Consider the following 26574-nt stretch of genomic DNA (forward strand, 5'->3'; position numbering starts at 1 on the left):
ATGTCTAACATGCTAAGTCTACATAAAATGCTATCTAAGTCTACATAAAGTTTTTGTTTGCTGTGTTAAATAAGTGACACATAGCTCTATATTGTGATAGCAGCTATGCTAGCTGCTTTCAACCACTGTGTCCTTAATGGGCCATTTCACCCCTGGAAGAAACTGCAGTCACTCAATGTTAATAGCATAATGTAGTAGATAATAATGAATTGCATTTTTATTGCGCTTTTCCAAGTGCTCAAAGCGCTTTACAATGGTTCATTCATTCATTCATACATTGGGAGGTGAAGCGGCGAACAGTCGACGCCAGCGTCCTCACTTCCCACATTCACACACCAATGGTAGCAAGCTCACACCAACCGACTCATTGGAGGCAATGCAGGGTTCAGTGTCTTGCCCAAGGCCACTTCGACATGTGGACAGGAGGAGCCGGGATTCGAACCGCCGTCCCAGGGATCATTGACCTGCTCTACCTCCTGAGCCACAGCTGCCCTGATAACAGTCGTACAATTTGAAATGTGCACCCTATGGCCAGAAAAAAACTGTGTTTGACTAGGTTTTGACTGGATTGCTGAATTCCTACAATGCCCATAATGCTTTATGTTATGTTTACAGCTTTTTGGTCATGAACATGGAGTCATGACTAAAATATATATTTAAAAAGACATATTACACACATAAAAACCCACTGGAAAGAGTTTCTTGGGTCCTAAACATACATAAAATAAGCTCTGGTTGCAAAAGGGGTGAAGTTGCCCTTTACGGGGATTCCAGGTGGTCCCCAGCTAAATGATGGAAAGTTGGTAACCAAGGCCAAGGCCACAACTAACACTGACTTCATATGACCTCACTGCAATACATCATGTGGTGCTCGGATTGGACTTCACAGTCACCTCAAAACTCACCAGTAGAATAAGTAGAAGTCATCATCGGATACGATGGACTACCATAAGCAAGTAAGCAAGTGTGAATGGGTGAATGCAATGCACAGTCTGTGTAAAGGTGTATGAATGTGTGTGTGAATAGGGGGGCAGTCAGACAGATATTTTGTGAAGCCACTAAGGAAATGAAAGTTCATATAATGGCCTGTTGTGGCGCTGTCATTGGGCTAAAAAAAACCCATAGCCCCATAGAAGTCCATGTATTTGGGCCCAACTTCACCTAGACTGTATTACCTTAATAAACATGGTCATGAATACTTTTTCCAGTCACTAGTTTAAAGTCTCATTTCTAATGTCATAATATTCTTTTTGGAAAATGATGGTCCCATTTATAAAAAAAAAAACCATAAAGTCGCGCATGTTCTGAGGGGCGTGGCTACCGTTACAGTCTATGAACGGGATCCCCCACCCACTCAAGTCAAAATAAAAACCAACAAAGAAGAAGGGGGGAAGTCCCGCCTCGTTGTCTGGGCCAGCCAATGGGCCAGCTGGGCCCAAACGGATCTAGAAAGATGGCGACTTCCAGTGCAAGGACTGACAGGCTTCATTCTACGTTCATGTTAGACCCGCGGAACGCTTTGTCCATATTTTTTACAGTCTATGGTGTGAATGGGTGAATGTAATGCACAATCGAGGTACAAGTGTGTGAATGTGTGAATGTGTGTGTGTGTGTGTGTGTGTGTGTGAATGTAATGCACAATCTATGTAAAGCGCCACTATATAAATGCACCATTTACCAATTTATGTTGCATTCAGATTTCCACTTTTCTCTGACATCGAGAGAGAGAGAGAGAGAGAGAGAGAGAGAGAGAGAGAGAGAGAGAGAGAGAGAGAGAGAGAGAGAGAGAGAGAGCGAGCGAGCGACACACACACACACACACACACCTGGAATCATCAGACAGACAGACAGACAGACAGACAGACTGACCAACATATAAATAAAGTATACAAATGTATGCTGTATGACCACTGACCATCATCGTTTGATCTGTCTTCCTTTCATGTGTTACATGTATGTGATGACATAGACTCACAGTATGAGTACATTATGGAAGTATTTTTCTTGGAAGTACAGGACCCAAGCACACTCACACGCACGCAGAGAGAGAGAGATAGAGAGAGAGAGATAGATAGATAGAGAGAGAGAGTCGGAGAGGACACAATATAAAGGACAAAGAAAACGGGCGGAAAAAGAAGGGGGGAAAAAAAGTGATGTTTCGAGGCTTTTTCAATTACGTTGGCGCGGGCGGGATGGTCGTAAGTTGGGCACTACACGGTGGCGCTGGGCGCGGGATTATTTACAGCGTAGTGTTTTCCTTTGGGGAGCGCTATAAATCACCGCCCCCCCCTCCCCCTCCCCGGGGCCCGGCGGCGCACACAGCACAGCACAGCCATCCATATGCAGGGAGGAGGAACGGCTTTAGTGGTTGCACTGGGATGCATAACTCCCCTTTAATGACCGCCACAGGTGGGCCCAGCTTCTGTTCCGTTACCGCACGACTTGGAAACCTCATTTCACCCTCTCAACACGCTCCTGTAGGGAACACATGGAATATAATACTAATGCTACTTCATTTATCTTTTCTTTGTACGGGGGGGGGGGAGTCTCCTCCCAGTGACCTCACTATAGGGAGACGCCCGAGAGGCGTGCTAACCAGATGCCCCGAACCACCAAAGCTGGCTCTTTTCTATTAGGCGAAGAAGATGGAGAAAGTTGAGATGAGAATGTCCTGCCGGCCTGGGGTCGTGACTATAGAGAGGTCTGCATCAAGCCAATCAGCAGCTCCAGCCAATTATTTTATTAACAGATCGGAACTCGGGCCTCCGACTCTCGGCTTATTGAACTATATCTCTGTGTTCCTGCGTTATGCATTAGCAACTCTCCTCTGGTCTCTGAAGCCTGGCCGTTGAGGGAGTGCAGGCCGTGTGCTTGCGGATGCCACTCACATGCAGCAGTACTCGTTATAATACCAAGCGTATATACAGAGTTCAATGGATTTTGGTGGAAAGTAACTAAGTACATTTACCTATAAGTAGTGTACTACTGTGTATAAGTAGTAGTGTTTTGAGGGATTTGGACTTTACTTTACTATTTCCAATAGTTTTACTTACTAGGCTACCACTGCATTACACACACATGCATTTCGGCCATTTGAAAATAGCCGATGTAAAAGCTCACACTGTCGCGGCGCGACACAGTGTGAGCTTGTAGATCTGCTATTTTCAAAAACATTTCTATATCTTTTAAAACTAATGGTCCATTCTTCATGATTCTTACTTTTGGTACATTTTGATGCCAATACTTTAACTCAAGTACATTTTAAATTCCGGATTTTTACATTGCAGTATCGATACTTTTACTCAAGTAACACATTTGGGTTCTTTTCCTAGGGGTGTTGTTTGGGGTGGATATAACGATTTTCACACCGAGGCAGACAGTTCACACTAAGGTCAGATGTGACTGGTCATCTCTCTCACACACACACACACACACACACACACACACACACACACACACACACACACACAGCTGGAGCAGACAGGGTCATAGGTGGACTTTCTGGACGACAACAGATGCAATAGAGAAGTCGGGTTCAAGTTGTGTGTCAACAATGTCACCGTTTGGACCAACTGTGTTCGGATGAAAAATGATTAAAGAAACCGCATTTATTTGACGATTAGAGCGACTTTTGAACTTTGTCGGCGTTGTAGCGAAGAGGTTGTTTGGGTTTATTAATGCGTTGCCAAAAAGACACGCTCCTTTCTCTGTTTTTGTCCAGGCTAATGGATCATATATATGAAAACAAATATGAGTTGTTGCGATATCTATAAGTCTCAATGTGAGCTAACGCGACAAATCAAGCTATATTTAAGGTATATGAAATATAGCTAAAACAAGTTAAAAAAAAAATGAAATAACGGCTAAGATCACAGATTTAGTTTGTTTGTCCATCTCTGCCTAGTGCTTCCGTTCCCGTGTCCTGCTGTTGCTCTCTCGTTGTGACGGTTATACCATATTCTCTTGAATGGGTTCATATCCACGGCGGTGCTGCTGTGACGGCACCCGAGGGACAGGTTGGCAAGCCTTCTGTCTGTCCGTTAACCCGCTCTGGGCGGGGAAGCATTAACTTATATATACTTTAGCTATTGAAAAATAGCAGATCTACAAGCTCGCCGCGCTACGAGCTTGTAGATCTGCCTATTTTGGGAAAAAATCGTGAAAATAGGTGGAGCAAATCTTTGAATATATTTTCTTTCAGAGCGGACGTTTTTAACTCAAATCTTCAGTTCTGGAGGTCCCTGGAACAATGGGGATCCGTGGCCAAATACATCATTTGGGGGGAAAAAGGCTTGACAACCGCCGACATATAAACAGATTATTATTATTATTATTTTTTCGAATACATTTTGTAGAACGGGTTTCATGCCGGTCTTGGTGGGTTAAACCCAGACTGAGTATGGTGGCCACAGTGGACTGCTAGGGATGGCAGGAATACAAATCATTGGGTGATAATATCAGTTAACTATAAGTAAGTATCGTTGCCGTGGGAACAAGTGGTTACTGAGCCATGTGGACCATATAGGTCATCGGCAAGGTTATTGCAAACTAGAAGGAAAAAAAAGTTAATTAACTGATGAAAATTAATGAAAATGACACAATTGGTGCCTTCCAAGCGACATGCAAACACACATTGACATGCCAGATGTAGCTCGCCCATGCCTATTTTTAAGGGGCGCTAGCCCCTGCTATAAACAGCTGTTGTTCCCACACGTCTCAAGATTTGCCATTGACAATGAACGGAGAAATGACGTACGAAATGAATACTTTGACAACATTTGGAATTTATGAATTCCCCTTCACTTAAACCACTTAAACCTCTAGTCTATACGGAGCACCAAACCTCCTTGCCAAACATAGACGATCTACAAGATCCACACTACATCTCATATTGTACTTTCACTCCTTTACAAAACATACATTAACCATTTAAACCCTTTCGGCCATTTGAAAATAACCATTTTCATATCTGCATAATGAGTACTTTTAATTTTGGTACTTTAATTCTGTAGAGTATTCCAATGTAGAGTATTTCTAAACATTGCAGTAGCCTATTGATACTTTTTACTTAAGTAAAAATCGTGAGTACATATTCTCCCCACCACTGCTGCTTTAGTGCACTGTAACACTATTTTTGCCGGGATATCTTCAAAATAAAAGGCGCTAGAGTGCCAGCAGATGAGGCATATTTTACTCTGAAAAGCCTAGTGTATACATGTCCTTAGCATATAATTAGTGTTAATAATGAATAATGAATACATTATCGTACATTCAGTATACTGATCGACAGTCATCACAAAGTTATCGTACTTCATACTGTGCTCTAATATATTTCATATGGTTGTGTAATAGATATTGTACACTGACAGTGTACTGTCTCTCACCACCTCTTACAGTTTTCATACGGTTGTGTAATATAGTTCCCATAGTGAGAGGAGAGGATGACTGGGAAAATATGCACTTATAATGACTTGCTGACAACATCACAGCCGCATAGTGTAGAGTACGCGCTTGTGTGCGTGCAGAATGTATGTGCGTGTACTGTATACGCAGGGGAGGGACTACAGTATATGCTCTCTTGCAATTACCTTTCCTGTCCTCCTCAAGTCCTCTCTTTCATCTCCTTCCATCACATATGTCATCTCCTCTCCTCCCTCCTTGCCTCCTTCATCTCTGTTGTGCTTTTTACTTCCCTATCCCTCTCCTCTCCTCTCCTCTCCTCTCCTCTCCTCTCCTCTCCTCTCCTCTCCTCTCCTCTCCTCTCCTCTCCTCTCCTCTTCCTATCCTCTCCTGTCCTCTCCAGGTAATTATCCAGTGCGGGGACTGCAGAGAGTCAATGGGATATAATTGAGGCTAATCATCCGCCTGTAATTATAATTACAAGCGAATTGAAATAGAAAGAAGAGGGGGGAAAACTAAGAGTTAGCAGCAGGTAACTGCATTATTCTGCTAATTATCAATGTTCTCCCTGTCAGAGAGAGAGAGAGAGAGAGAGAGAGAGAGAGAGAGAGAGAGAGAGAGAGAGAGAGAGAGAGAGAGAGAGAGAGAGAGAGAGTTAGAGAGAGTTAGAGAGAGAGAGAGAGAGAGAGAGAGAGATGGAAGGAGGGAACTCATGCAGATAAGAGAAGGAAAGGCAGAACAACTGAGAGACAGGAAGACCCATAATGATGATGAGAGAACAAATGTGTGTGTGTGTGTGTGTGCGTGGCTGCGTGCGTCTGTGTGTGTGTGTGTGTATCTGTATCTGTGTGTGCGTGTACCTGTGCTTGTGTGGTAGAGAGAACACTTTCCTTTGTTAACGCTTACAGAGAGAGAGACAGAGAGAGAGAGAGAGAGAGAGGGAGAGAGAGAGGGAGAGACTCTCTCCCTCTTGAGAGAGTGTAGCGGTTGTCAAGACTTCCAATTCCATATGTAGGCCTTCAGCCCTTCAGTAGAGGCTGTAATCCAGAGCTGCTGTGAGATCAGACAAAGCTTACATGGATCTCAAGGTAAACAACAGCCACACCAATCCAGAGCAGAGACAACAATGAAGACTATAGAGGATATGTACTGGAGGACATATACCAGCAGTCATAAGTTCTGACAACACCGTCCACTCTCCCAGCGTTGCAAACAGACAGTTTATTTATTTTTGAGTGGTGCAACCACTCCTACAATCAGCAATGTCTGTGTACCTGTTTGTTTGTGTACCTGAATGAGCACGAGTATGTGACTTATTTATACCAGTAGGGGGCGCCAGAAACAGAGAGAGGGGTAGTGCTGTGTCTCTAATGAGAGAGAGAGAGTGAGAGTGAGAGAGAGAGAGAGAGAGAGAGAGAGAGAGAGAGAGGGAGAGAGAGAGAGAGAGAGGGGGGGGGGGGGGAAATTGCACGACTCAGTTCACACGTGTGTGATTCTTTATTACATTATGGCAAATTTCTGATTATTCTAATTTGTTGGGATGGACCTGGATTTTCAGACGGTGGTCCGCGGCCAAATACAGATAATTCTGGGGGTCCTTGACATGAAGAAGGTTGAGCATGCACCACTTGACATAGTTCAGGATTTTCAGAAAACTTTTAGGATTTAGAAGACATAGCCTAGCATTATGTTATACTTTGGCTATTGAAAAATCGTGAAAATGCAGCACAAATCGTTGAATATATATTCTTTCAGAGCGGGTGGTCCCTGAAACAACATATTTTCAGATGGGGGTCGATGGCCAATTACATATAGTTTTTGGGGTCCTTGACATGAAATATTGAGCACCACTGATATACAAACATACTGTAGGTATTTCAGAAAACTGTCAGGATTTAGAAGACATTTTTAAAATGACGTCAGGCCAAAATGGGTTAAAAGAAAGAAAAGGAGGCGATATAGAGGGAGAGTGAATCGCTATTGTCACCTCTGCCTGTCCGACGCAGGGTGTGATTATAGCGCCGACACGGCTCCCGTTGTGCATTTTATTGCTGCAGCCGTTGGCTTTTATTCTGCCAGGGTATTATTTGTGGTAATGGAGTTTACTGTTGCAGACCACACACGCACGCACGCACGCACACACACACACACACACACACACACACACACACACACACACACACACACACACACACACACACACACACACACACACACACACACACACACACACACACACACACACACACACACACACACACACACACACACACACACACACACACACACACACACACACACACACACACACACACAGCTCACAGCTAGTAGTAATGATATGAAAGCCGTTTCTACCAGCTCGCCTTATGCCTCACAGATTGTTGATGCGGCTTAAATGTGTCAATTTTTATTTATTTTCTTTTTTATTTATTTATTTATTTGCCGGAGTCTCTGAAGCAGTGGTTTTCAGTGTGTGTGTGTGTGTGTGTGTGTGTGTGTGTGTGGAACGGGTCATTTGACAATAATTATTAGTGGTCTAAAAAGCAGTGGCCTGCAGCCTGTGGGCCCCTACTTAAAACTCCTTCCATGCCACCATCTAGTGGCGGCTAAATTGGCTTTACCTGACACGCTTTTCAGCCATTGTGGACCTTATTTGAGGCGACACCAGTAATCATGTACTTCCAGGAACACGGAAGCATTTTAGGGGGCGTACCTTAGATCTAGGCTTGTGGCCAGAAACAGCTGAAACGGACCAGCACGGCCACCATTTCTATTTATTTATTGATCTCCAAAAACATGGATGTTTTCTATGATCACCCCAATCTGAGCCCAATTCCAATACAAAGAGTGTATTGGGATCGTGTCCAGCCCGTTGCTTCCCGACAAATAACGCATACTACGTATTTTGGCGGAGAAAAGGTGAAGTTGGGTAGCACTGGTCTAAAGCAGTGACTCTCAAATGGAGTGCAGAGGCATGTCCACCGTTTGTCCAACGCTTTCGTCGACTAAAACTATGACGAAAAAATGTCGTAAACTACTGATGCTGACTGCTAAGCTATGATGACTAAAACTAAGACTAAATATACTGACAATTTTGTCAACAAATAAAAATTAGACTAAAATGTTAGGAAGGGACAAGTGGACAAGCGAACCAGTATAGTACACTAAAATATGACTAAACTAAATTAAAACTATTCAAGAGACTAATTGCTAAAACTAAAATCTGAATTTGCTGCCAAAAACAACACTGCTATTGACCTTTCTTCATTATTCATCATTACTAAGGCAAAGTACGTACCCTTTTTAAACTACTTTAAAATGACATCCATTGCAGGGCAGAAGGTGGATGGTGAGGGAGGGTTGCTTATCTTGAATTTAACATTTAGGGCCCTATTTTTGCCAGTGCCTAAACGCTAATCCTTAAAGCCCATCTACAAGTTCACAACGTGTCGATGCAGATCGGCTAGATGAGCTATTTTAAATGTTTTGGCGAAGTATAGAGCCCTTAAAACCTATAACGAAGACGCTGAATGATTGTGATCTGCGTTGTGGGACATTACGAGGAGTGCAGGGTTTTGGGAAGCAGCTGGTTTGGAGAGTTGGAACATAAATAATGTGTGCAGAGCAGACAAAATGAGACCTGCACTCCCCCTGGGGTCCAAGGTTCCGTAGTCCGTCATACGGCTTCGTTGCCGCGTTAGAGGTTCAGTTTTTCCAGGCTAGTGCATGTTCACTGATTGGAGACTGGAGAGGATGTCGTTTTTTTTTTTTTTTGCTATGCTGATTGGCTGAAGGGGTTGTCTGTCAACGCTGTAGTTCCGTAACCAGAGTCCAGGCTCCACTCGCATGAATGGAAATACAATATATCAAGAGATCCCCAGCAAAGTATAGGCTATACTGAATATAGCATCACGGTAGTTTGAACCACTCTATCCATTTATACCTTGGCTATTCAAACATAGCAGATCTACAAACTCGTATATAAGCTTGCATAACTGGTATTTTTGGAAAACTCTGAATCCTTTTGATATATATAGTTTTTTTTTACCAAAATACTTTTACGTGGCAAAACGTTTTCAGACGGGGGTCCGCGGCCAAATACTATATCACTTGCTATGGGGTCCATGACATGAAAAGGTTTGAACACCACTGGTCTAGAGGGTGCACCTCTAGTGGCATTAGAACCAGTTATCACTCACTTCACATGAGTGTGATTTTTTAAGGACTATCCAGTGCTGCTTGTCATCTGAGAGAGAGAAAGAGAGAGAGAGAGAGAGAGAGAGAGAGAGAGAGCCCAATAAGTGGAACGAACAAAAGCCCTTGATGTAACGTACCTTAACCCATTCTGACCTGAGATCAGATTCATACGACGTTTCCACTGGACACACACTGGTCTGATGAACCCATTCTGACCTGAGATCAGATTCTAAAAATGTCATTCGTTCTTCGATTTTTCAAAAATAGCAGACCTACAAGCTCGTAGCGCGCCACTCGGTGGCGCGCTATGAGCTTGTAGATCTGCTATTTTTCAATAGCTAAAGCATAACATGATGCTGACACCAAAATGGGTTCCCGGTCAGAATGGGTTAAAAAAGGTCCCAGTGAATTGAAACTAGATATCTTTCTTCAAAAAGATAATAATAAAAATAAGTCTATAGGCTACTGTACGTGGCTCAGCGTCACAAGAGTTTGTATGGAGAACAATCGCATTGTAAATTCTGTCAGGGTAGTTGAGAGCGGCATCCTCTATCTATGCAAATCAAGAGCTCTTTGTATTGCGTGGCCCACTATACCATACTATACTATACTATACGGTACAATGAGACGAGCGTGTGGGTGTCTCTTCTTATAGCGGCTCACTTTCTGCAGGGGAAATGAAGTGAGGAGTTGAGACGCGGCACAGACATGCAGCCAAACAACACACTTATATTATAATAACATACACAAAGAGGAGACTGCAAAAAGGAGGAGTGCTTTTGACTTCCACTGGCTGATGACTGTATGTGTGTTTATTGTTTACGCCAGTACTGCACAATTTTGAGGTGCTTTTAATCTACAGTATGTGTTTTTCCACGACTTCTCACGTTGCACATGTGTGACACACAGTAAGTCATTAGAGTTTTTTCATCATGTCATATGAAAGCAGGGAATCATATAGCTTCAAATTGACATGTTGGTCGTTCAGTTTGACCCACCAGTTTTGGAGGTATGGCTTATTGAGTAATGGCTGGCAGAAAACAGCGAGTTGAGAAAACAGACTTGAAAGGTTCACTTCTGTGGTCTCTAACATTACACCTAGCTACATGTTTGAGCATTTATTTCGTATTTGCGTGTCGATTTCAGCTTTGACATTTATTTCAGACATGCTCTAGTATGTGAAGAGTCTGCCTGTGCTATTAACTCATTTTATCTCATCTAAATCAGTTTTTCTCCTCTCCTGAACAGTTATAGTCTTGCCGCCATGACTGTCTCGGTGTCAAAAAGAGTCACAGTTGACTATTTGACAGCTTTAGTTTCTACGTTACTGTGAAGATTTAGACTAAAAAGAAAACGGCAGCAACAACCCACCACATCGCGCCACATTGTCTGATCTTTTAAATCTGCTATTTTTGGAATGCAGGGATTTTTGTGTGACAGCATTGTACAACAAAGAAAATAATACATACATAGATACCCACATGCTACATAGATATGCACGGACATTGCTGGTTGTAGGAGTGGTTGCACCAATCAAAAATAAGTGGTTATTCAATTAATCAAAAGGTTGCCGTTACCTAGGTATGTTTTTTTAGATAGTGACGTTTTTAAATTTACTTTGGAGTTTACTTGTCGACGGATGTTTAACACACATCTACAGGTAAACACATTATGCACCCAGCATCTAAATAGCATCTACGTCTAGAGACAGTCAACATGAGGGCAAATGCAAAGATACACAGTGAATAGGATCCCGTCAACATTCACATCAAAAGTTTCATGTCTCTCAAGGAACTGCCAAGGGGATTCTCTCTCTCTCTCTCTCTCTCTCTCTCTCTCTCTAGCTCAACAGCGATGTGCGTGAGTATGCCAGAGACGAAGCTGACCTTGCCACATGTGGCCACTGTGAACAAAACAACATAATTTCTGGGTTGATTGTGTCTAAGTGATGTGAATGTGATTGTTTTCCTTTATAATGACTGTAAGTGGTTGGGAACGCTTTCTCTCTCTCTCTCTCTCTCTCTCTCTCTCTCTCATATTGATACAATTATCAATGCAATAGTGAATAAAACATGTTTAGGCCTATTGGACATTGTGTTGACATACAGCAGAATTATTCTAATGTGCATTTGATAGCAGCTTGTCCAACACTAAATGGAAAATGGTGCATTTATATACTGTAGCGCCTATATCCAAGGACCGGATGGAATACCAGCAGAAGCTATTAAGGCGGACATCCATACTGCTGTCAATATGCTCCACAGCCTATTCACTAAGATCTGGGAGGAAGAGAACATTCCAGAAGAATGGAGAGAGGGAATCCTCATCAAACTCCCAAAAAAGGGAGATCTTACCAACTGCAACAACTATAGAGGAATAATGCTTCTCTCAATACCTGGTAAGGTTCTCAACAGAATCCTACTGGACAGGATGAGTTCAGCAGTTGACCCCCTCCTTAGAGACCAACAGGCAGGATTTCGGAGTAATAGATCATGTACAGACCAGATTGGCACTCTGCGCATCATTATTGAACAATCAATAGAATGGAACTCTCCCTTATACATGAATTTCATAGACTATGAAAAAGCTTTTGACAGCGTAGACAGAGAGACACTGTGGAATCTTCTGCGGCATTACGGCATACCAGAGAAAATAATCAGCCTAATCCAGAAAACCTACCAAGGAATGACATGCAAGGTACTACATGCAGGCCAAATGTCAGACAGTTTTAAGGTCCAGACTGGAGTCCGGCAGGGATGCCTCGTATCGCCGTTCATGTTCATAATGGTCATTGACTGGATCATGAAGACCACCACGGCAGCCATTTGGAACCCCCTCTCAAGGACACAGAGTGTTTCCAGCGAGCCAACATTGCACACCAGCAGCACCCTGACTCTGTTTGACCAGAATGGAACAGAGCCTTCGTTAGTATCATCGGTAAGTAGGGGCCCAAGTTCTCTCCAAAATGGTGTGTGTGCACATAGAGCCCATTGCAGACTAACACGGAGCCGCATGTTCCTGTCACTCCCTGTCTCTCTGTCTCCTTGTTTCCTGTCAGTCTCCACTGCACTCCAATCGAATTGAAATAAAGGCAGAACAGGACAATCTAATCTACAAAGTAACTGAAGTTTCCAATTAATGAGTAAAAAAAGTACAATATTTACCTCTGAGATGTAGTGGAGTAGACATTATAAGGCACTGGCAAATGTACATACTCAAGTTAAACCAGTAAGACGTGCAAACGCGGGAAGCGAACGCAGCTCGTACATATTTGGGTTTTGGACGTATAGCTGCTTTGGGGACTCCTTATATGGTTATGGCTGAGTCATGGTGACGTAATCACTCAGCTCCATATATGGGCACAAAAGCGGGACAGACAGACACACAGACAGACAGACAGACATGATCTGCTAGGTCTCATAGTAAGTGCTCACTGCGTTCGCAATAAAAGTACCTCAAGATGTTGTAGCACTTGAGTAAAATGAGTTAATATACTGGCTGGAGCAGCATGTGACGTGGCACCGTCACGTCTCTCTGCACTTGAAGAATCCCCCCTTGGGCGCTCTGATCAGGAGCATCAAGTGGACCCTGCACGCCTTTTATATCTTTTTACATTCCGTCTCCCTGGCATTTATTTTAATAAAGCCCTGCAACGGTAGAGCTGTGAAACTGACGACGGGGAGAGAGAGAGAGCGAGACAGAGAGAGAGAGAGAGAGAGAGACAGAGAGACAGAGAGAGAGAGGCAGCCACTCACCGAATTAACTGCATTTAAAGGTCAAGGCGTGTTAGCTTCACGGTTTGCACTTTGGAGAAATGGCAGATTTGGTTCAGTGCGTGCACACGGAAACGTGTAACACACACACACGCACACACACACACGCAGGCACGCACAGACTCACGCACGCACACGGGCCCATTCACATCTGAATATGTTCCAAGGTAAGGAGAGGAGATAAAAGGTTCAAAAGGTTCATTTTGCAAGTTAAAGGGAATCCCGTGCATGGATCTCATTCAACCCAGGTCTTTGTGCCTGTTCTCTCTGTATAAGACCAGTTTTAGGGATGAATATGAAAGTACTTTCCTTCACCCATTTAGATTAGACCTGTGGCCCATTCTACACAACCTGTACTTGGTGCCTTGGTACTCAACCTATTTCGTGCCACGGAGATTAAACTTGGTTGCTAAAAGTTGCACGTTGAGCAATTTGATATGTAACCATACCAATAATATCAAATTTTCATCATGCTTTAAGTAGCATGTGACATGTCAAACTAGGGGGTTTTCATGATGCTAAATCCATTACAAGCATTATTTTTGTCACACATTGCATTTTTGGCAATGCTGGGAATGGATTCAGCATCATGGAAACCCCCTAGTTTGTCACATGCTACTTAAAGCATGATGACATTTTGATGTTTTTGCCTTATACATGATGTTAATGGTCACATGTACTTTATACCTCATACTTTAAATGCTTAGCATGAGGTATAAAATGCAGCAGCCTTGTGTTCATAAGACAGAAATATTGGGTATTGGGTAAGACTGACGTTATGTATCTTTCAGGACCTTTCACTGCTTCGTCTCAACCATTAATCAATGGCTCTGGTCTCAGCCACCGCGGTAGATATTTTGACATTCCGTTTATTTTTAATGTTGCCACTACACAGGTTCATCCCGATGTTCTGGGCATCTTTCTTTGTTATGTTAGTGTTAGTAAAAAGCAGGTAAAAGAGTAACATTTGGTGGGCTTAGACGCCCTCTAAAGCCCCCCCCACCCCCCCCTCGTACACTGTACTAACGGCAGTGCTACTCACCCGTGACGCGCAGTCTGTCCGTCCCCACCACCACCTCAGACTGGTCGGCAGAGAACAAGAGTTTCCCTGATTTGGTCTTCACCTCGAACCTCTTCCCCTTGGCCACGAACCCACCGGAGCCTGCAACACAAAACCACAGTGACCACTTGAACCCCATGCAGCATGCCTATAAGAGCAATGGTTTTCCCAAACCTTTTCATGGAAAGGACCCCCAAATTGACACCAATTATCCCTCGAAACCCTCATTTGAAAAGACATGCCAGGGACCCCCATAAGAGAATATTTGTAAGGCTCTAGCGGTGATTCTCAGCCCGTTTAATTTCAAGGGCCCCCAGTTTGACATGCAATAGGCTAAACGGATCCCCATTTAATGGCATTTATATCTCTGCCAAAACCTAACTTTATGTCCTTATCCGCCCAGTATTCATATAATGGAATATCAGATCCGCAAGGTCCAAATGTTCAAGACAATATAAGTATACATTATAGTGAAATCGCTAAACTACAAGCTTGCAATGTGCACTGTGAGAGCGGTGTGGACCAGGGCTCAATGTGCACTGTGAGAGCGGTGTGAATCAGGGCTCAATGTGCACTGTGAGAGCGGTGTGAACCAGGGCTCAATGTGCACTGTGAGAGCGGTGTGAACCAGGGCTCAATATGCACTGTGAGAGCGGTGTGGACCAGGGCTCAATGTGCACTGTGAGAGCGGTGTGAACCAGGGCTCAATGTGCACTGTGAGAGCGGTGTGAATCAGGGCTCAATGTGCACTGTGAGAGCGGTGTGAATCAGGGCTCAATGTGCACTGTGAGAGCGGTGTGAATCAGGGCTCAATATGCACTGTGAGAGCGGTGTGGACCAGGGCTCAATGTGCACTGTGAGAGCGGTGTGAACAAGGGCTCAATGTGCACTGTGAGAGCGGTGTGAATCAGGGCTCAATGTGCACTGTGAGAGCGGTGTGAATCAGGGCTCAATGTGCACTGTGAGAGCGGTGTGAACCAGGGCTCAATGTGCACTGTGAGAGCGGTGTGAACCAGGGCTCAATGTGCACTGTGAGAGCGGTGTGGACCAGGGCTCAATGTGCACTGTGAGAGCGGTGTGGACCAGGGCTCAATGTGCACTGTGAGAGCGGTGTGAACCAGGGCTCAATGTGCACTGTGAGAGCGGTGTGAATCAGGGCTCAATGTGCATTGTGAGAGCGGTGTGAATCAGGGCTCAATGTGCACTGTGAGAGCGGTGTGAATCAGGGCTCAAGTGTCATGATAATCGGAATAAGACTTTACACTAGCAACACTGAAAGCATTACGTATTTATGGCAATGTTTCAGGTAATAAAAGTTGTGTAAAGTCCAGTCAAATACCCATTGACGTGAATGGAACAAACGTTTATTTTCTTTTTGCAACCAGCTGGAGGGGGAAATAATGACACGTTCTGAGAACTGAAGTGTTTTGGGTATGGAGTCATACTGCAATGGTGTATACACTATATGATTCAACATTTTTGTCAACATATTAAATGGTACATTTGGTATAAGATTGTTTGTATTACACAACACTTTTTTCAGACCTGTTTTTTTTCCTCCATCCAATCTCGTCCCTGACAAATATCATATATTAAAAAACTACTACTACTAAGACTACAATAATCTAAACTAAGTCTCAAAAAAGGAAAGAAATAAAGAAAAATTACTTGAAATTGAAACCAAACAGTCAAAAGGAAATAAATGAAAGAAAAAAAAATAGTCTTGCTTCCTCTCCTCCCAACATCTCTCCTCTCCCTCTCCCTCTCCCCTCCCCCAGACTCAGTCAGTGTGTTAGGGGATGTGAATGATTGTTTGTGGTTGTGTGGGTGATGTTTACACAGAGTGATTTTCCGTTCTGGTGAAGTGGGCTTTGACGACAGCTCCATTACAGAATGGACAGGCGGGGACAGAGAGAGAGAGAGAGAGAGAGAGAGAGAGAGAGAGAGAAGAGAGAAGAGAGAGAGAAAGACATTCTTTCAGTGAGACTCAGCACTGATGCGAGTGCAGTGAAACGTAGCGACACGGCGCTACTTTGCGGCGGTGGAACGAGTCACTGACTCCAATCAGTTACAGCCGTCACACGCAGACGATTGGGTCGCGACCCCTTCAGCACCACTTGTCAACATCGCGGCAGGACGGTCCCGTACTTCTCACTTCTGTAGAACTCCACCACACCATCCCAAATGGAGTTTGTGGGAAGCATGATAAGCCCGTCAAGCCATGTTGAATTCACAGTGGGCTTGGTCGACTAAAATGTGTTTTGGCAGGCCGCAATGGCGTTGAAATACTCGGCTGCAGTGTGCCCGGAAAAGGCTGGTCTACAAGTTGCTACAAGCTCGTAGATCGGCCAAAACATAAAATGGAGTGTCTTTCAATTGTACTGGACCTCTTCTCCACTAGTCCCCTCGCAAACATTTTAGTCTAATGTTCTATTCGGCGACAGAATTGTCAATATATTTAGTCATAGTTTTAGTCGCCGTTGCTGCGTTTTTATTTAGTTTCCGTCAGTGAAAAAGGGCGACCATTTTTCGTCATAGTTTCCAACACAGCCTTCAGGGTGCCTGTTGGAAAAAAAGGACGGTGGGTCCTTGAGGGAGTTCCAGTGGGCCCCCAGCTAAATGATAGTTATAGGAACCAAATGGACCCTAATGGGTCTGTAACTCTGAGAGTGTAAATGGAACCAATTGGACCCTACACTCTCAGAGGTAAATTAACACTGATTTTACAATATAAATCGGGGGTACCCAGACACTGCATGGGCCTACTGTACCTGTGACCAGTTAAAACAAAGGATGGTGCAGTGACGTCACTGCGTCATGGGCCTACCTGTGACCAGTGAAAACAAAGGATGCTACAGTGACGTCACTGCGTCATGGGCCTACCTGTGACCAGTGAAAACAAAGGATGCTACAGTGACGTCACTGCGTCATGGGCCTACCTGTGACCAGTGAAAACAAAGGATGGTACAGTGACGTCACTGTGTCATGGGCCTACCTGTGACCAGTGACGTCAGCACCTTGTTGTTGCTGTCCACCACGCTGACCGACACGTTCCTGGACGACTGCAGGTACAGAGGACGACCCTGCAGAGAGAGATAGAGAGAGAGAGAGAGAGAGAGAGAGAGAGAGAGAGAGAGAGACAGAGAGAGAGAGAGAGAGAGAGAGAGAGAGAGAGAGAGAGAGAGAGAATTAGGCCGTTACCCATTCATTATTAGCATTAGGATAAGAACACTAACATTTTGGTTACACCTTAAATCAAGCCCCCAAAACAGCCTGGGATTCCAGGCCCTGCAATCCCCGGAGATGAAACCTCAAAAGAGTCCCTTCTGCCAACTAGTCCTTGGACTTATTGATCACTCGCAACCCAACAACCGTGCCCAGCCTCAACCTCAGACCAGCACTGCTTTACAACCACTAATTAGAGTCAACCAAATTAGTAAACTAAAAAGACACATATCTGGAACTGGACTAATCAAACCAAAACTCAAAACAAACTTAATTGCTATCTGGCCCTAAAACATGAATATAAACTGGCCGAGTATCTGTTTTCGGTCAAAGATAAAAATCTAAGACAGAGCTTGACCAAATACAGAGTGAGTGACCACAGTCTGGCCATAGAGAAAGGACGACACATGAAGTCCTATCTACCTCCAGAACAGAGAGTGTGACAGCTGAGGTAGAGACTGAGACACACTTCCTTATTAAAATGCAATAAATATGATAATATAAGAGCAGAATATTTTAGGAAATTTGAGTTGTTGATTCCACATTTTAAGGAACTAGATGTGAGAGACAGAGTATGAGCAGCACGGCTTGGGTGCGGCAAGTCGTGCGGGAAGTACTGGGGGCTGATGGTAGGTGTGGCGCTCCACCTCAGCAATCCATCTCCCAGGGGTTTCGTCACGTTTAGACACAATTGTCAGCATATTTAGTCATATTTTAGTCGTCATAGCTTAGTTTTTTTATTTCGTTTCCGTCAGTGAAAGAAAAGTAGTCGACGGAGGTTTTTCGTCACCATTTCAGTCGACGACATGAACACTGCTCCATCATAATCCCATTATGAATTCATCCACAGAACCTCAGCATAACAAGGCATTAGTTTGTCTGTTCAGTGCAGAGTTCACCGTCATTCATTGCACTGTTTATTGTTGTTGCCACTCATAACATTATTATGCATTCATACATTCATCTTGTTGCAGACAGCTCTTTCCCCTGTGTGTGTGTGCATGCGTGCGTGCGCGTGTGTGCGTGCGGGTGTGTGAGTGTGCAACTGTGCATGTGTGTGTGTAACTCCCTGCATGAGTTACCACCACTGGCGTCTATCACTGACCCTTCATGAGGTCATGAGTGGATGTCTGATGTCATGAGTGGATGTCTGATAATTTTCACAACCCAGTAAAGAACCTGGGGTGTTCACTTTGACTCTAGCTTAATTTTTTATAAACAAGTATCCAGTGTAGTGAGTAGCAGTTTTTATCATTTAAGAACAATAGCAAAATTGAAACCTATTTTAGCGTACCGTGACCTGGAAACTGTGATCCATGCTTTTATCACCTCTCGACTCCATTATTGTAATTCCCTGTATCATGGCCTGACTCAATCCACTCTGTCCCGCCTACAGATGGTCCAAAACTCAGCTGCAAGACTTCTGACAGGAACCAAAATGTGCGAACACATAACCCCGGTTCTGGCCCAACTGCACTCATGGTTACCAGTGAAACACAGAATACATTTTAAAATTCTACTGTTCGTTCTTAAAGCCCAAAATGGCCTGGCACCGGAATACATTTGTGACCTGGTTCCTGCACCTCCAGCCTCCAGGGTACTCAGGTCAACCTCCCTGTCCCCTCAACGAGCCAAAAAAGCGAAGGCGCCCGGACCTTCTCAGTAATTGCCCCCAAAGGAATAGTCTCCCACTACAGATCAAATCCAGCCCGACCATCGACAGTTTTAAATCCTCCCTGAAAACTCACCTTTTCTCCATTGCCTTCAGCTCCCATAGTCGTGTGAATGTTTTAACCTTTTTGTAACTAGTAGGCTATTGTTATATTGTATTTTTCTTATTATTCTTGTTATATTGTATTGCTAAACGTATGGCTAAACGTTTATTTAATGTTTTTATTTTATGATGTAATTTTTATATGGAAAGCACTTTGGGTCAACTTCTGTTTTTAAACGTGCTATATAAATAAAGGTGACTTGACTTGATGTTGGTCATTCTCGGCAGGTTTCGTTAGCGCAGTGGTTCCCACACTTTTTCAAGTCAAGGACCCACCAAACTGACAATAATTAGCCTGTGGACCTCCATTTAATGTCATTTCCATCTCTGGGACCCCCAATTTATAACTCACTGTTCATTTAACCCTGAGAGTTAATTTAACTCCATTTGTACACTCTCAGAGTTACAGACCCATTAGGGTCCATTTGGTTCCAAACTATCATTTAGCTGGGGAACCAAATGGACCCTTATGGGTCTGTAACTCTGTGGGTGTACACATGGAACCAAATGGACCCTAATGGTTTCATTTGTACACTCTCAGAGTTAAATTAACATTGATTTTACAATATAATTTGGGTGTCCCAGAGATAGAAATGCCATTAAATGGGGGTCCGTATACTAATGCATGTCAAACTGGGGGTCCTTGAAATTAAATGGGTTGAGAATCACTGCTAGAGCCGTAAATATCTTCTCTTGTGGGGGTCCCTAGCATTATCTTTTCTAATGGGCGTCCGCGGGCTCATTAGTGTCAATTTGGGGGTCCTTGACATTAAAAAGTTTGGGAACCACTGCCTTAAGGCTCATACATAGTCTGGATTTTTGGTGGTTATAGGTGACCACCGAACTACAACATGACGTCACAAGCCGCGGTGAAGAGCAAACCACCGCCACCGCCACCGCTCCAGCCCTTCTCTCTGTTTTTTTTTTCTAATATATTTTTTATCCCACGATTTTGTAATCCTGGGCTCTACACACCCTCCGCCAACCTGGGGAGAGCAACGGACTTAACTCATGCTTCCTTCATGCTTGAGTGTCCAAGTTTCTCCTTTACACCTGACAGGGGGGAGTTTCCCCTCCATCAGGCGCCCCGGCTGGCCAGGGGGAGGCAGTTTAGAGACCAGGATTACTGCATGTTTTTGTGAGGGTACCTACCCTTCTCTCTGTTTTTACTCACCACCGCTCAATGTTATTTTGCGGTGGTCAGCGGTGGTCAGCGGTGGTCAGCTCACCACCGAAAATCCAGACTATGAATAGGCCTTTACGGTATCTGATGGTAACCATGACTCCTGAGCAATGGTCTGTGCATCACACCTGTAGCTTGATTTATCTACACCACATGACCTTTTCCTCTCATCCTTTTTTACCGTAAAAAAAGTAAGTTCCTGTTGACATTGACAGTGTCTATACCCCCCCCCCCCCTCTCTCTCTCCCCCCCTCCCCCCTCCAACCATGACAGATGGCTGCCCACCCTAGAGCCTGGTTCTGCTTAAGGTCCCTTTCCATTAAAGGGTAATTATATCAGTCGCCAGCGTTGCTATAAAATGCTTGCTCAGGACAGGGGGGGGGGGTCATGGGCTCTTTCTGCTTCGTGCCAACGTTGCCTGGTAGTGTTGTCTCCAGTCCACATGTTCATTGACTCGGTCTCGTCTCCCGTCTCGCCCATAATTTCACTCCGTCTCGGACCAAGGTATACTCGGGACCACCGAGTACACTCGAGTCGCATACAGAGAACCACAATGGAAACAAGCCTATGGCCCTAGGCCAAGAGAATTCAATCAATCGAAAATATACACTTTTTCCAAGTGGCCATTGACGGTCACATTATTATTGCGTCATCAACATCGGTAAAAAATAATCTGGATTATTTTGAGACAGATCCGATAGCGATAAGGCATTTTTATGGCCGATATGGCCAGCTCTCTGGCACTTACAGACAGCTATCTAGTTAATGGAGTGCAACTGACGTGCCTGTCTTGTGTTTTCGATCTGTACCTAAAAAATGAGAAGATTCGCTTTAGGTGGAATCGACTTACGACACTGGACTGTCTTGAGAAAACTGACAGTGATTGATATAGTTGGTCGTGTGTGAAGAAGAGCGTATAGATCCATGGTTCCCAGACAAAGGAAGAATAATCTCCGTAATCTAGAATCGTAGACCATTAAGAACCAAACATTACATTTAAACTATAGAATCTATAGGATGCCATGTATGTCAACAATAAAACCTGGCATCTGTCTGAATAACATGCTATTATAAACTTTGCATAAGCCTGCATGGTCGTCAAGGCTAGAGGTAGCCTACTTAGTTTGGTGTGCGTGCGTGCATTCGTGTGTGCGAGAAAGCGAGTGTGTGTGTGTGTGTGTGTGTGTGTGTGTGTGTGTGTGTGTGTGTGCGTGCGTGCGTGCAGCGGTACTTACAGGTTTGGACTGTATTTCTTTGGCATAGAGAGGCTGTAGGAACTCAGAGTCTCCCTCCAGTTTCAGGCCCTTCTCTGTTATTCTCAGGTTTCCCATCCCGTCCTGAGGAGCAGAAAGCAAACACACAGCTCTTTAGTCGTCATGTTCTACTTTATGTATTGTGGGTTAAAAATAAATGCATATACAGTATACGTTTGTTTAGATTCACACCTGATACCAGTACAGTTTAGGCATTTGGCGGATGCTCTTAATCCAGAGTGATTTACAGTAAGCAAGAACAATGCAAATGCATGAATGATGCAGAGTTTGGATGAGATGTGATCCAGTCGACCAGCCAGCCAGCCCGTCAGTCAGTCAGTCAGTCAGTCAGTCAGTCAGTCAGCCAGCCAGCCCATCAGTCAGTCAGTCAGTCAGTCAGTCAGTCAGCCCGCCCGTCAGTCAGTCAGTCAGTCAGCCAGCCAGCCCGCCTGTCAGTCAGCCAGCCAGCCAGCCAGCCAGCCCGCCCGTCAGTCAGTCAGTCAGTCAGCCAGCCAGCCCGCCCGTCAGTCAGTCAGTCAGTCAGCCAGCCAGCCCGCCTGTCAGTCAGCCAGCCAGCCAGCCAGCCAGCCCGCCCGTCAGTCAGTCAGTCAGTCAGCCAGCCAGCCAGCCAGCCAGCCCGCCCGTCAGTCAGTCAGTCAGCCAGCCCGCCCGTCAGTCAGTCAGCCAGCCAGCCAGCCAGCCAGCCAGTCACATGGTACCAGCTACACATGGTGATAGAAAGTGCCTGCTTTGATTCAAACGAGATGACTGACCTCCCTCCCCACCTCTCTCTCTGGCATGTACACGTATAGCCTCGCATGACCGGCTTTGGAGATGAGAATATCAGAGAGAGAGAGAGAGAGAGAGTGATAGTTTGTCCTGATGTCTCTTGATCATCTGCTAATAGAGATCATGACCTGAGAAATCCCCAAAGTCTCTCTCTCTCTCTCTCTGAGGACATTGATTTATCTCCCTCTCATAAATGTCTTATGAAATGAGTTGAGACACTCAATACACATGCACACCCGCTGTGTGTGTGTGTGTGTGTGTGTGTGTGTGTGTGTGTGTGTGTGTGTGTGTGTGTGTGCGCGTGCGTGCGTGCGTGCGTGCGTGTGTGTGTGTGTGTGCGTGCGTGCGTGCGTGTGTGTGTGCGTGTGTGTGTCGATGATGATGATAAGACAGATCAGACGGATTATATCCACACTGGTCTAGACCCAGGGGCGGTTCTAAATCAGGGGTTCTCAAACTATTTTCTTTTTTTTACCTCAGCTCACCTCTGTAAATAAGTTCTTTCTCCACGGCACCCCCTGAATTACATTGTTACTTTATAGCGCCTTATTTACTAGATAATGTAAATGGAGGAACGTTCACCACAAATAGCCAATATATCTGCTATATTTGGTGAAGAGACTTGTTGTACTGTAGACTGAAAAATAATAATAATATTATAATTGATGACCATGATACATTCTAAGTATTCTGAGGCACCCCTGGACTTGCATCAAAGCACCCTTGGGTGCTATTTCATGACGACGCCAGGCCCAGGAAATAATTCCCAATGCATTTTTCCCATAGACATTTCAAAGTGTATTTATTTTTTTAGCGTTGTACAAAGCCAACTCGAGTTGTGACAAATCATGACAATAAACACAATATTTATAATTACAAAGAAGAAAAACAAAAAGTATTTGTTCGGCCCGAAGAATTGTGTTTGTTGTCATGATTTCTCACAACTCGAGTTGGATTAAAAGGTCTTTAAATAAATACTTTTTGAAAATGAACGGGGAATCATTTCCTGGGCCCTGGTAGGGGGCGGCGCTCTATACAGCACCCACTTGGAGAAACCCCGTTTCTCAAACCCTGAAGGAAATGGAATTTGGAAGTATACTGAACAAGAGAACACACACAACGCTTTACATATTGTGCATTACATTCATCCACACACACACACACACACACACACACACACACACACACACACACACACACACACACACACACACACCGATGGTGGAGGAAACCTACACATTGGGAGATTAGGGGCTCAGAGTCTTGCTCAAGGACACTTTGACACTAGCCTTGGAACCCAGGCGTTTTTATTTCCAGGGAGAGAAAAAAAGTCTGGGGCAGATTCCACTTCAATACGGCATACAGTAGCGCAAACATCAATCAATCTCTGCTGATTTCTGATCGTCTGCACCTTTGTTAAATTGATGCACACACACACACACACACACACACGTACTGTACACACACACGCACAAACACACACACACACACACACACACACACACACACACACACACACACACACACTCCTCTCTCTGTCGCTCTAATTAATTAGTCGCACTAGTCCTTACCCGTTGTGAGATATTGCCCCCCCATAAATATCTTTAATTGCCGTTCATTTTAACTTACATGAAAGTATTCGTACAAATGCATGGTAGGGAAATATGTTCATGGCAAGGACATTTACACTTATTAGCCCACAGACCCCCATTTGAAAAGTATGAAGAAGGTCCCCCAGTTTGACATGCACCACAGAAACTATGGACAGTCGCACAGGTACTCACAAATGTATTTTGCCAGTCGCAGATCCTGCTGGGAGCTGCCTATGCCATATAGAAAGCATAGGTGGACCCCAGTCTATTTTGACACTAACTCTGGGGGAGCCCAGGGTCGAACCGGGAACCCCACAGATCCCTAACTCTGGGGGAGCCCGGGGTCGAACCGGGAACCCCACAGATCCCTAACTCTGGGGGAGCCCGGGGTCGAACCGGGAACCCCACAGATCCCATGCGGACGTTCTACGGGCCACTCTACCCCAGAGCAGTGGTGTGTGTAAAGTAACCGAGTAAGTTTACTTAACCCATTCTGACCTGAGATCAGATTCATACGAGGTTTCCCACTGGACACACACTGGTCTGATTAACCCATTCTGACCTGAGATCAGATTCTAAAAAATGTCAGTCGTTCTTCGATTTTTCAAAAATAGCAGACCTACAAGCTCGTAGCGCGCCACTCGGTGGCGCGCTATGAGCTTGTAGATCTGCTATTTTTCAATAGCTAAAGCATAACATGATGCCAACACCAAAAGGGGTTCCCGTTCAGAATGGGTTAAACTGACTATTTCCAATTTTAAGTATTTTTTAATTCCAATCCAAAATCACTTTTTTTAAATGTACTTTAGTTACCAGTTACTTTCAAAATTGTATTATTTTTTTTACAAAAAAATACATTAACCACTTCATGCCCTATATACAATTTCGGCCATTTGAAAGTAGCTGATCTCGTCGTGACGCATTGTGAGATTGTGATATTGGCTCTATTCAAAATGTGTTTTATTCATTTGAAAACTTGAAATGAGACATTCTGCACAACTGCATTAGTAACACTTTTACTTTTGGTTGTTTCTCTCAAGTACATTCTTGAATACCAGACTTTTACTTGTATAGTAAAAGTATATATTCTATCTATATTGCAATAAGTTAACTTACTGCAAGCAGAGTACTTTTTCGACCGCTACCCCTAGCTGAGCCACTGCCACCCCTCCCCCTCCCCACAACGTGTCGTGTTCCCCTCGATAAGGTTACCGGAGTTGATTCGAGTTCTTCCACCACTGACTGGCGAGACAAACGAGGCACTAGCACGGTCACGGCGAACGAACGCATCACAAACTGATTGATATTGTGTGCCAACCTTCAAAAAACTTTTGTCCAGTTTCACTTTCCCACTCGCCGGGGACTCCAGAACAATGGACCCACGGCCGTATCTAACGAGCGCGGCGAGAAAGTGATTCTGTGGCGAAGGATGTGTGACAAATGGTGGTGATAAGACGATGGTCCGACTGGAGGAGACGCTATGGGAGAGAGGAGGGGAGCGGCGTTGAGAGCTACTTGTACCGTCTCTGAATACGTTTTGTTTTTTCCTGAAACAATTGTCCCACAAGAAGTGCTCTAGGATTTGTCCGCTTTGTGTGGAAAACAGTGATGGGGGGGGGGGGGGGAAATACTGCAATAGAAATACTCTGTTGCATTTTACTATACTGTAGCCTATACGTGTGGGGACATTTGCCAGTCGCACGCACTCACGCACGGTGCACGCACGCACGTTGTATAGTTTACTCTGCTATGATGATGATGATTCAACTCCAAAATTATCGGTGGCATTTCTGCCTCCCTGCCCGTTTGATCAACAAAGCCACAAGGATATATAAATACATTGTTCTACAAATTATACTGTGTGCAAATATGTTTTCAAAAGTATCAGTAGTCATCTCCAAATCATTATTGCCAATTTTGCACGCTCGTTTGTTTTGTCAATAAGCATATAGTCCAGACATAGGTGCGTTCGTGCGTGCATGCGTGCGTCTATCCGTCCGTGCATGTGCGTGCGTGTGTTTGTGCATGCGTGCGTGCGTCCGTGCATGCATGCGTGTGTCCGTGCATGTGTGTGTCCATCCGTCCGTGAGTGCACACACACTGAAAAGGGGCTGATGTGAGACACAGTTTTACATGATGCAACACAATGAAAGTTATTGTTGTGTGTGAAATGCACCTGGTGCTGTTGCTAACCAGGTGCTGTCCCTAGCATCCATGTCGTGCCTTGGGGTGAAACTTTGGTCAAAATAGCAGATCTACAATATAAACAAGTAGATCGGCTATATTGTTGTACAGCTCACTGCTTCGTTTTTTAGATTTTTTGCAGCG

General features: G+C 44.4%; 1 protein-coding gene across 3 annotated transcripts in view; it reads right to left on the reverse strand.

Moving 5' to 3' along the window:
- Window positions 1–26574, reverse strand: part of sgcd (sarcoglycan, delta (dystrophin-associated glycoprotein)) — a 99342-nt gene that overhangs the window by 15045 nt on the left and 57723 nt on the right. For all 3 annotated transcript variants that reach the window (XR_013965174.1, XM_080780511.1, XM_080780512.1), the window contains exons 3-5: window positions 21848–21949; window positions 17426–17513; window positions 14413–14532 (exon numbers count right to left, since the gene is read on the reverse strand). Coding sequence is in view for 2 of the 3 variants with exons in the window: in XM_080780511.1 (XP_080636637.1) it covers window positions 14413–14532; window positions 17426–17513; window positions 21848–21949 (310 nt within the window). In the remaining variant the exon portion in view is untranslated. The remainder of the gene's footprint in view (window positions 1–14412; window positions 14533–17425; window positions 17514–21847; window positions 21950–26574) is intronic.

The sequence above is a fragment of the Protomyctophum bolini genome, assembly GCF_963924005.1.
Source record: "Protomyctophum bolini genome assembly, chromosome: 13".
In the NCBI taxonomy this organism is placed as follows: Eukaryota; Metazoa; Chordata; class Actinopteri; order Myctophiformes; family Myctophidae; genus Protomyctophum; species Protomyctophum bolini.